This window comes from Elaeis guineensis, chromosome 11, assembly GCF_000442705.2.
Source record: "Elaeis guineensis isolate ETL-2024a chromosome 11, EG11, whole genome shotgun sequence".
NCBI classification, from domain to species: Eukaryota; Viridiplantae; Streptophyta; class Magnoliopsida; order Arecales; family Arecaceae; genus Elaeis; species Elaeis guineensis.
Window position 1 is genome coordinate 58,249,409 of NC_026003.2, and position 11,569 is coordinate 58,260,977.

Genomic DNA, 11,569 nt, shown 5'->3' on the forward strand with positions numbered 1-11,569 from the left:
TGATACCGAACTCAAAAATTGAACCCCAATATGTAAATAAATATGTAATATAATGTAATTTTGGGATGATAATCATGATATTAACTTGGAAACCTAAAAAAAAAGATACAAAATCAAAAAAAATTATATCGGTATCGAACCAGTACGTCAGAGCATACCGTGTGTTGGTACGGTACCGATATCATACCGTATTGGTCCGACATCGATAGGAGTATCGGTATCGGTACAACAATCCTTGCATAGGATTATTTTTTTTCTATCAGGATCGATAGATCCCTTCTGGGTGCGCATCCTACTCCAACAGTGAACCTACTGCAACCAACGTCCACTGCAAGGATCCATATGGTTAGGAATTATGTTTATGTGTTGTCAAACTACAGCAACCCTACTGTGAGCAGTCGAGGCACCGCAGGTCTGAGAACTCCTCACATCACTATAGCATCGAGTATGTCACTGACAAGTAAATAGACATCCATGTGACTATTGTAGTTCACACTCGGTACTATTGTTCTCTAACAATCATTTGCACTTTCGCTTCAGTGTCTCCATTGTAAATTTGAGACTCGTCTATCTAGAGAAAAGCGATCTGCACATCAATTTTAATCAATCACCATCCTCGTGATGATCAATCGATCGGAAGCATTTAGGAATTAATCATCAATGGCACATATCTCAAATTCTTAACTCTTGAGAATATATCATAATCCTATTAATTTTTTGAACGATTCATGGATGCATGACTCAATATGAATGAAAATTAACTTGATTTATTTTATTCGATTACAAAATTATGCAACTAGAAAGATTACATGTGTCGGCCAATTTAACTTTTAGGGCATATATTCAAACAGAATGTAGCTCGACAGTGGTACTCAAGTCTGAAGTCGAGAATAATTCAATCGTTCGACCAGTTGAGTTGGGCGTTTGTCATCCACTTCGTGAGCAGCAGAAGGTAGCGCAAGGGATCGGACTCTCTGATTAACATCAAACAAAGAGAGGAAGAGTCGCTCCGATCTTATGTGAGTCGTTTTAATGCGGCCGTATTTGAAGTTCGCAATCTAGATCAATTGGTTGTCGTGACCGTCTTGATGGATGGACTCTTGAAATACAGTCTTCGATTTTCATTGGAGAAGATCTATCCTCGAGACTTCGTCGATATGTTGGCTCGGACAGAAAAGTATGCTCGAGCGGAAGAAGCTTTTGAAGAAGAAACCCCAACAGAAACTGCCAACAGGAAGAGGGAAGAAGAAGAGCCCAAGAAATCCCCGCCAAGGCGGGACCACGGAAAAAGTCAGCAATGCTCCCAGTTTCTGCCTAGATGTTGAAGGTCCAGAACCCCTCAGAATCATCGGACAAGGAGCCTGTTAGGATTTGACGCCTCGAGATTCAGCCCACATTGAGCCCACAGCGAGGTTCGCGGCGAAAAATGGAGTCCAACGAGACCAAGATCACCTGAAACGGAGCTCGGATGGAGGAGATACGAGCTTTTGAAGTTGGCACGAGAATCGAGGCGGTGGAGGACCGCCGGCAGAAGACGGCGCGCGGGACGCGCGACCCAGGCCGCGCGGGGGGGCGCGCGGCCCAGGCGCGCGCGGCCCAGGTGCGCGCGGGCGCGCGGGCCTGGGCCGTGGCCTGCTGGCCCTTGCCCCGGTCCACCGTGGACCGGGTGGTCCACGGCGCGGCCTGTGGACCGCGTGGGCGTTTCCCACGCGTTTCTCGCGGTCCACGGCCCTATTTCGTGGACCGGAGCGCGATCTAAGGGCCAAGGACGCTTCCGGTCTTGATCCGACGGTCAGGAGGGTTTCTTGACTTTGTTTAGGACTCCTAATCCCTCTCTAATCAAGTTTAAAGGGTGTTTAAGCCTTTAAAAGGCCCTGAGAACGAACAGAAGAGGAGGGGTTCGGTTTCTCGCCGCCGTACGAACCAGAGGAGAGAGAGAGGGGCGAGGGCGCTGTGAGAGAAGGAGCAGGAGGCTCCTGGACAGCGGTCGCCAGGCTCTTCAGGGGTTCAGGGGGATCTCCAAGAGAGAGAGCTTTTGTGAGGGGAACTTCATGTGAGAGAGAATTGGGTGTACAAGGGTTGAGGGTGAGGTCTCCTCTTGTAAAATTTTCTTTTCATAGTGAAGTTTGCATGCCCCGTGGAGGCGAGCCCTTTTGTGGCTGATCCACGTATTTTGATTGTTTTTCCTTTTGTTTTGGTTCTTCTTTCTTCCTGCTGCATCGCGTGGTACTGAAAGGATCTTGGGAGGTGGTGTCCTGGCCAGACATCCACCCAACAGAGCCCCTTCAAGAGGGGGCAGTGTACACCTCCATTAAGAAGGTTTACAAATTACATGCCGCTAAACACCCCCTGAACCCAGGATTGATGGAAATAAGGGATCGGCTCCTTAGGGCTAGAAGAATGCGGACCAAGCTGGGTCAGTGCAACCTGAATAAATAGTCTCTACCACCATGAGCATGGCCATGATACAAAAGACTGCATCCAACTCCAGAATGAGATCGAGGAGCTTATCCAATGTGGATGTTTGGATTGATTCATCAGACGTTGGCGTGAACAATAGGAAGAACAGTGGAGGTCATCTCAGCCACCAAAGCAATAGCAAAGAGAGCTCTCCAGAGATCGACCCATAGCTGGAATAATAAACACCATAACTAGGGGGCATCATGGCGGTGGGATGAAGGAATCCATAGAACCGATCAGGAGATGGAGAATTGAAGAACCCATTGTTTTCACGGAAGAAGATACTCCTTAAGATGCATAAGGAGTTAAGTTTCCACATAATGATACGGTCGTTGTATCTTGAATATAGCAAATTATGATGTACGCCACATATTAGTTGATAATGAAAGTTCAGTTGATGTATTATTCTATGATACTTTCTCTAAAATGGGTATATCCTTGGAGCGGTTAGGGCAACTCGATTCCCCCTCGTGGGATTCACTGGGGATGCTGTGCCTGTCAAAGGAGTCATTACCTTGACGGTGGTTGCCGGTCGAGCTCCTCGACAATCCATGGCTCAGGTTGATTTTCTTGTAGTCTGAGCACCATCGGCTTATAGTGCCATCCTCAGGCGATCAGGACTCAATGCGTTTTGAGTCGTGGTGTCTATGTATTGCTTGAAGGTGAAATTTTCAACTGCGTATGGGGTTGGAGAGATTCGAGGAGATCAGACCCTAGCGTGACAGTGCTACACCCTCGCTCTTCAGGGAACAAAATCTCTTGATGCATGTATTGTTGATGGATTAGACACCCGTGATGAATTAGCTAAACAGCATGAAAAACTGGCAGGAGACCTCGAGATGATCCCATTAAACGATGGGAATGAAGAGATACAGTTCAGATTGGATCCAACCTAGATTAGGTAACAAAAGATCGTCTCACTTTTTGCGGGAAAATGCTGGCGTCTTCGTTTGGACACTAGTTGATATGCTAGGCTTCGCGGCTGAATGTGAATTCGACCTACCGACCTGTCAAATAGAAGAAACGATGCTTTGCCCCCGAATAGTAGAAGATAATGGTTGAGGAGGTGGATAAGATGCTTAAGGTAGACTTTATTTGGGGGGCAATCTATCCAGACTGAATCGCTAACATAGTCTTCGTGAAGAAGGTGAATGACAAATGGTGAATTTGTATTGATTTCACTAATTTGAACAAAGCTTGCCTAAAGGATGGCTATCTAAGATCTCGGATTGATGATCAGTTGGTGGATGCTACTTCAAGACACATGCTCTTTACTTTCATGGATGCTTTCTCTGGTTACAACCAAATTTGGATGGCATCTGAATATGAGGAGAAATCGCATTCATTATTGATTGAGATCTCTTTTGTTATAGGGTTATGCCCTTTGACTTAAAGAATACAGGTGCAACTTATCAGTGCCTCGTAAATAAAATTTTCAAAGATCAGATCGGACGGAACATGGAGGTCTACATGGATGACATACTCGTCAAAAATAAGTCCTCACAGACATATTGATGATCTTAAGAAAATCTTCACCACTCTTCGAAACTATCAGATGAAGTTGAATCCAGTGAAGTGCACCTTTGGAGTTGCCTTAGGAAAGTTCTTGGGGTTCATGGTTTTGGGCCGAGGAATAGAAGCAAATCTTGAGAAGATCCAGACCATACAAGAAATGAATCCACCGAAGATTGTGAAGGAGGTTCAGCGCTTCAATGAAAAAGTGGCAGCACTAAGTCGGTTCATCTCTAGATCGGCTGAGTATTTTCTCTCATTCTTTCAGGTCCTCAAGCAACCAAAGAATTTCTAGTGGGCTGAAGAATGCCCACAAGCATTCGAAGAATTGAAGAATTACCTCGCCTCTATGCCACTTTTTGGTAAGTCAGAGCCTAATAAGGAACTCTATCTGTAATTGGTAGTCTCACCTATTGCAATAAGTGCAATATTATTCTGCGAAAGGGACAAAATCAAGAAGTCGATCTACTACATTAGCAAGACTTCAAGATGCCAAAATCAGGTACATTAGGCTGGAAAAACTTATCTACACATTATTTCGGTCCGAAAGCTCCTATCTTATTTTCAAGCGCATAGCATCATAGTCTTAACCGACCAACCCATCAAGACGGTCTTGCATCAGCCTGACACATCGGGTCGATTGACAAAGTGGCAATTAAGCTCATAAAGTTTGATATGAAATTCCAACCCTGCTCGTCTATTAAGGTGCAAGGCTCTAGCAGACTTCATTTCGAAATACACGATCTTGGAAGATAGCCATGAAGAGGTCGAACCAACCAAAGGTCCATCTAAAAGCGAACCTGAAGGGCTTTAGGTCATGCATGCGGATGAATCATCAAATTCTATCGGGTCAGGAGCAGGCTTGTTGCTAATCGGCCCGAAAGGGTTCATCGTCGAATATTTCTTGCGGTTTTACTTTTCAGCTACCAACAATGAAGTCGAATATGAAGGTCTCATCGTCGGATTAAAAAAATGCAAAAGAACTCAAGAGTACAAAAGTTGAGGATCTGCAGCGAGTCTCAATTGATAGTGGGATAAGTGAAGGGTGATTATGACGTGCAAGAGGAAACTATGAATATCTCAATTAGATATTTCAGACTTTATGATAAGCTATAATGTTTGAAAACAATGTCATCAATAAACATAAAAACATATTCCACGCTAATTCAATGCAAATCAAATCCTTTCAAATATTCATACACACAATTATAAATCTGATTCGAAATAAAGTACATATAACTCAACAACCTAAACTACGATCACACTTATCCCTGTGGTAGGGTTTAGAATAGAGTGCCAATATATAACCTCCATTGGCAGGATCCAAAAATCAACGTATAACCTTCATAGACGGGGTCTAAAAATCAATGTATAATCTCCATTGGCAAGGTCTAAAATATAGTTAGGCTAAGAGCACAAAATCTGATTCGTATCAAAGCATTTTTACAATATAATATATAGATATCATAATTTCATTGAATATATGCATTTTTCATAATAAAATCAATAAATCACAATATTCTAGAAATCTCAAAGTTTTAAATCACTTTCGTTCAAAATACAATTTCATAAATCATGAATAATTTCAAAAACTAATTAATTGCTTTCAAAATAAATTATGAAATATCTTGAGAAGACGGTTCATTACTTACATTTTGCAAAGCATTGAATGAATAGATTGATTAATCTTGAGGAGATTTTTTAGAACCTATTATTCAAAATTATATCCTTGTATTAATTGTAATTTATAACTAAATCAAAATAAAATCTCAAATCAAAATTCTATTTAAGATCGGACTAGAAATTGAGTGTGCTTTTCGAATCAAGTTTCTAGAGTAAGATCAACTTAATCATGGAAGGTGGACTTCTAGTTTCATCAATCCCAAAAAAAGAGAGATAATAGGCATGATAGAGAGAGAAAAACATTGAAGAGAGAGAAAATTCATAGAGAGAAAGTAGAGAGAAAGTGGAAACCTGTGAAGAGAGAAGGGAGAGGGAAGAGAGAGACTCTTTTTTTCTTTTCTTTTCTTTTTTCTTTGTTTTTCTTTTTTTCCTTCTTTTTTCTTCTTTCATGGAACAGGGGATCCTTTGATCTCCGTAGTTCCCGACATAAGGGAGTCCCTCGGCCGGTTCCGCCCATGGTCGGAAGGTAAACCACAGCAACGAGACCCACGGACCTTGGTCCGGTGACCGGCAGTGGAAAATCAAGACTAAACATGGAAGAAACAAGGGATTCGATAATCATGAATTTTTGGCAGAAATCATGGCTAAAATTTAAGCTTAGGAACTATAAGAGCTTGAGAGGAAGATGATTAGAAGGACTTACTTGGTCTCCAATCAGAATCGATTTGATTTTTGGGGGCCAAAACAAGATTAAACCACCAGTGTCAAGAGGAAAAGAAGGGGAAAAGAGCGGCGAACTTTGATGATTTTCCGGTGAGAAGGAACCAAGGGGTTGAGACCTTTAAATAGATCTTTAATGGGGAGGAATTAGAGTTTGATTTAATCTCAAACTTCACTTTCTCATGGAATTCTTGATAATAAGAGTTCATTTTTTTTTTGGTGGGAATAATAAGAGTTCTTTTACCTATAACAAGGAGCAACTAAAACCAAAATCCGAAGGTAACTGACCAATTAATTTTCAGCAAAGATTGCCATAGAGGGCCAAGGTTTTGCACAGGACATATCTCCACTCTCAAGACTGAGAGTCAAAGATGAAGAAAATCTTCCAACATGTATTTGCTGTCCTTTATTCGTACGGAGTAATTGAAGAAAATAGTCAAAGAACCTTGCATCAATAGAGAATAATTTAGAGAGACTTGACTTCTAAAGGAGGGTGAAATGCTCTCAACTTGCATCTCCTTTTCTCTTTATGGAATCAGAAATATTAGTACAGCAAGAAAAGAGTCATGCTAAGTGTGTGCATGTGTGTTTGTGTGTGTGAGAGAGAGAGAGATTTCAATGTCATCCCTATTATTATAATGGGAAGCATCTATTAGCTGAAACAATGGGATGCATGCCCCATGCAAAAAGCAAAATTTGTTTCTTAACGGTGTAACTGGATTTTGGTGGACTATGGTACAACGTGAAGCCATTAAATGAGAGTATAAAAGGGCCTAGTTTCTTATTCTTATTCATCATCTAATCAGTGATGTGGTCAAAAGAGGTTTGGGTAGACACCGCATTGGTATGGGTGGAGATTGGTAAGCAGTGAAAGATGAATTTCAAATGGTGGGTGGAGTTTGCGCTTATAGGTTTATCTTTTTCCTTTTCCTTTCTTCTCTTGCTCATATGATGCCTTTTTTCTTTTTCTTTTTTGCTCTTTTGCCTCGCAGGTGCTAGGACTGCCACTACCGATAGCAGTGGTTGCTGCTGACGGTGAGGCTGCTAGCATCAGTCAGTCCTGCTCATATGGTGGTTTTTCCCTACAACGTAGGCTGCTAGTGGTGCTGCAGGTGCCTGTAGCAATAGGGTGCCAGGTGCTAGCTAGTGGTGCCGCCAGAAGCAGCAGCTGCTGCTAGTTGTGGTGGTGTAGCTGGTGCCTTTAGCAGCGGAGTGTTGAGTACCAACATGTGGGCTGTTGTAGATGGAAGAACAATGCATAATAAGCCAATAAAAAGAAATAGATGATACATGAAAAAGCATTGTTGTCTATTTGCATTTGATGCTTTTCAAAATGCTTTAATCTTGAAATCAAGTAATTAATTGTGATGTCTTTTTTTATTTTAATATTTGATTATTTATGTGTTGCCAAAATTATGCTTTTTTTTTTAAAAAAAAATTGGAATCTAGTAAAATTCTTACTCTTGTCTATACTTATTTCATGGTTGTTTATTATAATTCTAGATATCATAAAAATAAAATGTATAGTATGATTTGTTACAGAATTTTTGTATTGGTTGTTGACTGTACACATCTGATAGAAATGTATTTATATATTGATTATGTTATTACCATATTGCATGAATGATTGCTAGAATTTGTCGATGGTACGATTTATTCATTGCTTGAGTGATTGCCGAAATTTGTATATGGAAACTTGAAACTTGATGCTTCATACTTGGATATGAATTATGATATTTAATTGTATTTTTCTTGCTAAAATAATCCTTTTCTTGACAAAATTCAAAGGTCATGTAACTCCAGAAAATGAGCAAATTTACACCTATATATTTCACTTATATAATTACTCATAACCTCCATGATGTGGTGTTTCAAATCTATTTGGCATAGAAGCCACCCATTTACCACTAAGTCTGATTCCGTTTCAGATGTCTCAAGAAATAATTAAATGGTTGAAGTGTGGTTTAGTACATCCATATGAGAGAAGACAAAATTGAGTAGCCTACAGCAGGTGTGGTCATGGCTACGGGTGCGGGTGATGTGTAAGCCGCAAGGTTTAAAAACATGGGAGATGGAAGTATCTAGAAAGTGCGTGTTTGCATATATGTATACACACACACACACACACACATACATATATGTACACATATATATACACACATATATTGATATATAATTGATTATTATTATTTTTTGACTGCTTATCTTCTATGTTTAAAATAATTCTTGTGTATAGGAAAGAGAGGATAGATAGATGCTTGGTGGTGCCAAAAGGGGCAAACCATCCCGCTTGATCATGTATGTCATGTCAGCCTAAGGAATGAGATAGTGGAGAAGGATTTTTATGGTCACTCCATCTCTCTCCTTAATCATGCTTCTCTCCCTCTCTCTATCCATCAGTCTCCCTCATTATGCCTCCACCAGCCGTACTCTCTCTCTCCCTCATTATGCCGTCAGCACCTCCCTTATTGTGCCTCCAATTGCTCTACCTATTCTCCTCTTGCTCTCACCCCTCTTTGTCCCATCATTGCCTCATCATTACCTCCTTCACTGACCCACCTCTGTCTAGACCTCGTCATGTCAGTTTCTTCCGTGTCATCGCCATCCACCATGGCCCCACTTCTGTCTCTTTCTTGGGTTTGAGAACCCAGCTACTGTGGTCTACCATGGACATTGAGAACCCTAGAACCCTAAATATTAGGGATCACCTCCAAGCAAAGAGAGATCACATCATAGATGGTGGATCATGCATCCAAATAGGTAATTAACTCAGTTTTATACACATCTCTATTCTAATAAGGAAAATATTTAGGTATGTACCCAAAAATAAAAGGAAAATATTTAGAAGAAAATCTTGGATTCTAATCCTAAGAAATATGGCAACCAAAAATTGAGGTCTTAGTTTGGATATATTTATGAGTGAGAGAAGGATTACAGTGGGGTGTTTTCACTTCTGTGATGCGATTCAGGAATGCTGTAACCCTTTCTTAGCTGAATACAGTTCCAAAATGCTGAGATGTGCTTCCTGGATGGGTGCCATAGTGGGATTAGATGTCTTGTTCTTCTAAGAGATGAGCATTTAGTAGGCTTCTAAGTTGTCTCCAACAGTGCCTAATGCTTGTAAGTGGATTTCATTTTTTAGAAAACTCACCAGGAACTCAGTTCCATTGCTTCTTGCAATTACACTGAGAAAGCAAACTTACCCATTATGAGAAGAATCCTTGGGTTAATGCTGTTATAGAAAAGAGGTAAAGAGCAATTTCCTCTAAATTACTACACATTCTGTTTCCTGCTAGATAACTCAAAAGCTGCCATGTGCTAAATAGTCTAATGAATGTTTATATCACCGCATCTAAAATTGCCATCTCCCTTAGCATAATGCTGGCAATTGGATACTTGCGTAATATGGCCCAGTTGTGTGCATCTCTACAATAGAAGTGGATGTGATGGTTATCATGTTTGTCAAAGGCTTATTGAATCATGGTGGCAGCTTCCTCGTATCCCATGCGAGTTTCATGCATGATGAGGTACATATCATACCTGAAGCTTTGGGTAACTATTATTAATTTGTATTTCATGTCCAAATCAACTCAGATGAGTTGAAGTGCTTTGAAGATGCACTTCTTTAAATTTAGTACCTTTAAATTGTTATTTGCAAAAAAAAAAAAGAAAAGAAAAGAAAAGAAATTGTCTATTTGTGCGTATCTATATGTATATGTGTGTGTTTGTGCGCATGCGCACACATCTCTCTCTCTCTCTCTCTCTCTCTCTCTCTCTCTATATATATATATATATATATATATATATATATATATAATACACCAACATTTTAATGCATCACTATCGCTATTTTTTGACTGCTTGCTGGATTTCACAGATATTTGATATTCTGTGTGCAGCTTAATTTGCGAACTCTTGAATGCCATGCTCTCAGTATCTCAGCAAATATGGACAGCTAAGTTGGCATGTGTGCTATATTTGAAGCAGCATAGGAGCTAGTTGTCTACCACCCACGTTATGGATAATCACAGATTTTGAGGGGCGTGCTATGATCCTGACATCATTGAAATCCTTGTGAAAGATTTACCTTGCGTTCAACCTAAACAGAGGAATTAACAAGGATTGCAGTCATTTGCAGACTAAAATTTGGTCAATATCTAATCCAACATATAGTGTATTTGAGCTTCTCTTTGCTCAGAGACTGGAATCAGTTTCGTTACCAATCTGTTGTAAGCCTTCCCTTTGTTGATGCCTATTAATTTATGCCAGATGAACCTTGGCTCGTTTTCTTTTTTTTTTTTTTTTTTTTTTGGTACTAGTGTCAAATCTGGACAATAATTGAGTCCATGGAATCAGTTAACTGCCTGTTTATACTTGAATTCATTAACATCCTTTGCTGTTTCTCCAATATCTGTACTTGGATTGGAGCAGTATTTGGTCATAACAAAAGATTGTGCTACTTGATTTTAAATTTGAATGTTGGTTTCTCTAGAGTTAAAATTACTTCTATTGAAGATTCTATAATTGTGGCAGGATTATTCTTGCAACTTATATTTCATTAAACTATGATATGTTCATGTTGGGGTTAACAATTCAAATAATCAATTGATTAGTGCCTTAAACATGAATGACATTCATATACATATATACATGGAAAAGTGTGTTTACCTGTATGTGTGTGTGATTCTATTGATTATGATCTATGACATTTAAATGGCCTAGAAACTAGAAGTCATGACTTTTCAAGATCTTGTGCTCATAAATTATGATACCGGTTTTTGTTTTGAGAGATCTTTCATTGATTTCGATTGGAAAGTCTTGGAAACCAAATATTCTCAAAAAACAGTGACTCTGTATGTACATACGCTACTATTTAAAATGATAATTTGAAATTTAGAGAGTATTCTTTTTTTATTCTGTCATTTTTTATAGCAAGATTCCCTTCCATTTGTTTGCTTTCTGCCCTATATTAATCACAATATACATGCGCCCTTACCTCTCTATTGCCTTCTCTGACCGGATTGGAGTAGTCTGTGTGTGTGTGTTTTTTTTCTCCAGTACCCAATTGGACTAATACTCTAATTTGATACCAAAGAGTGTAGACTCTAGCTCTCTTTGGTGCAAATTAAAACATATCTAGTCCCCATACCTCCTATCTCCCTACCAATAATATTTTCCCCACTTTTTCCACCTCACAACCTACCCTCTACAAGTCGAATTAAGCTTTCCTGGAAGCCTACTAATTGGGAATAAC

General features: G+C 39.8%; 1 protein-coding gene across 2 annotated transcripts in view; it reads left to right on the top strand.

The window, feature by feature from the left end:
• The window catches only part of LOC105053504 (DNA polymerase delta small subunit), a 66,481-nt gene extending 55,919 nt beyond the window's left edge, over window positions 1-10,562 (top strand). Inside the window, exon 14 of one of the 2 annotated variants that reach the window (XM_029267149.2) lies at window positions 7,308-7,590. In XM_029267149.2, coding sequence (XP_029122982.2) covers window positions 7,308-7,493 — 186 coding nt within the window. In that variant the 3' untranslated portion in view covers window positions 7,494-7,590. Of the gene's footprint in view, window positions 1-7,307; window positions 7,591-10,214 lie in introns of those variants that run through there. The other variant, XM_010934694.4, reaches the window with a different exon arrangement.
• The last annotated feature ends 1,007 nt before the right edge of the window (window positions 10,563-11,569 follow it).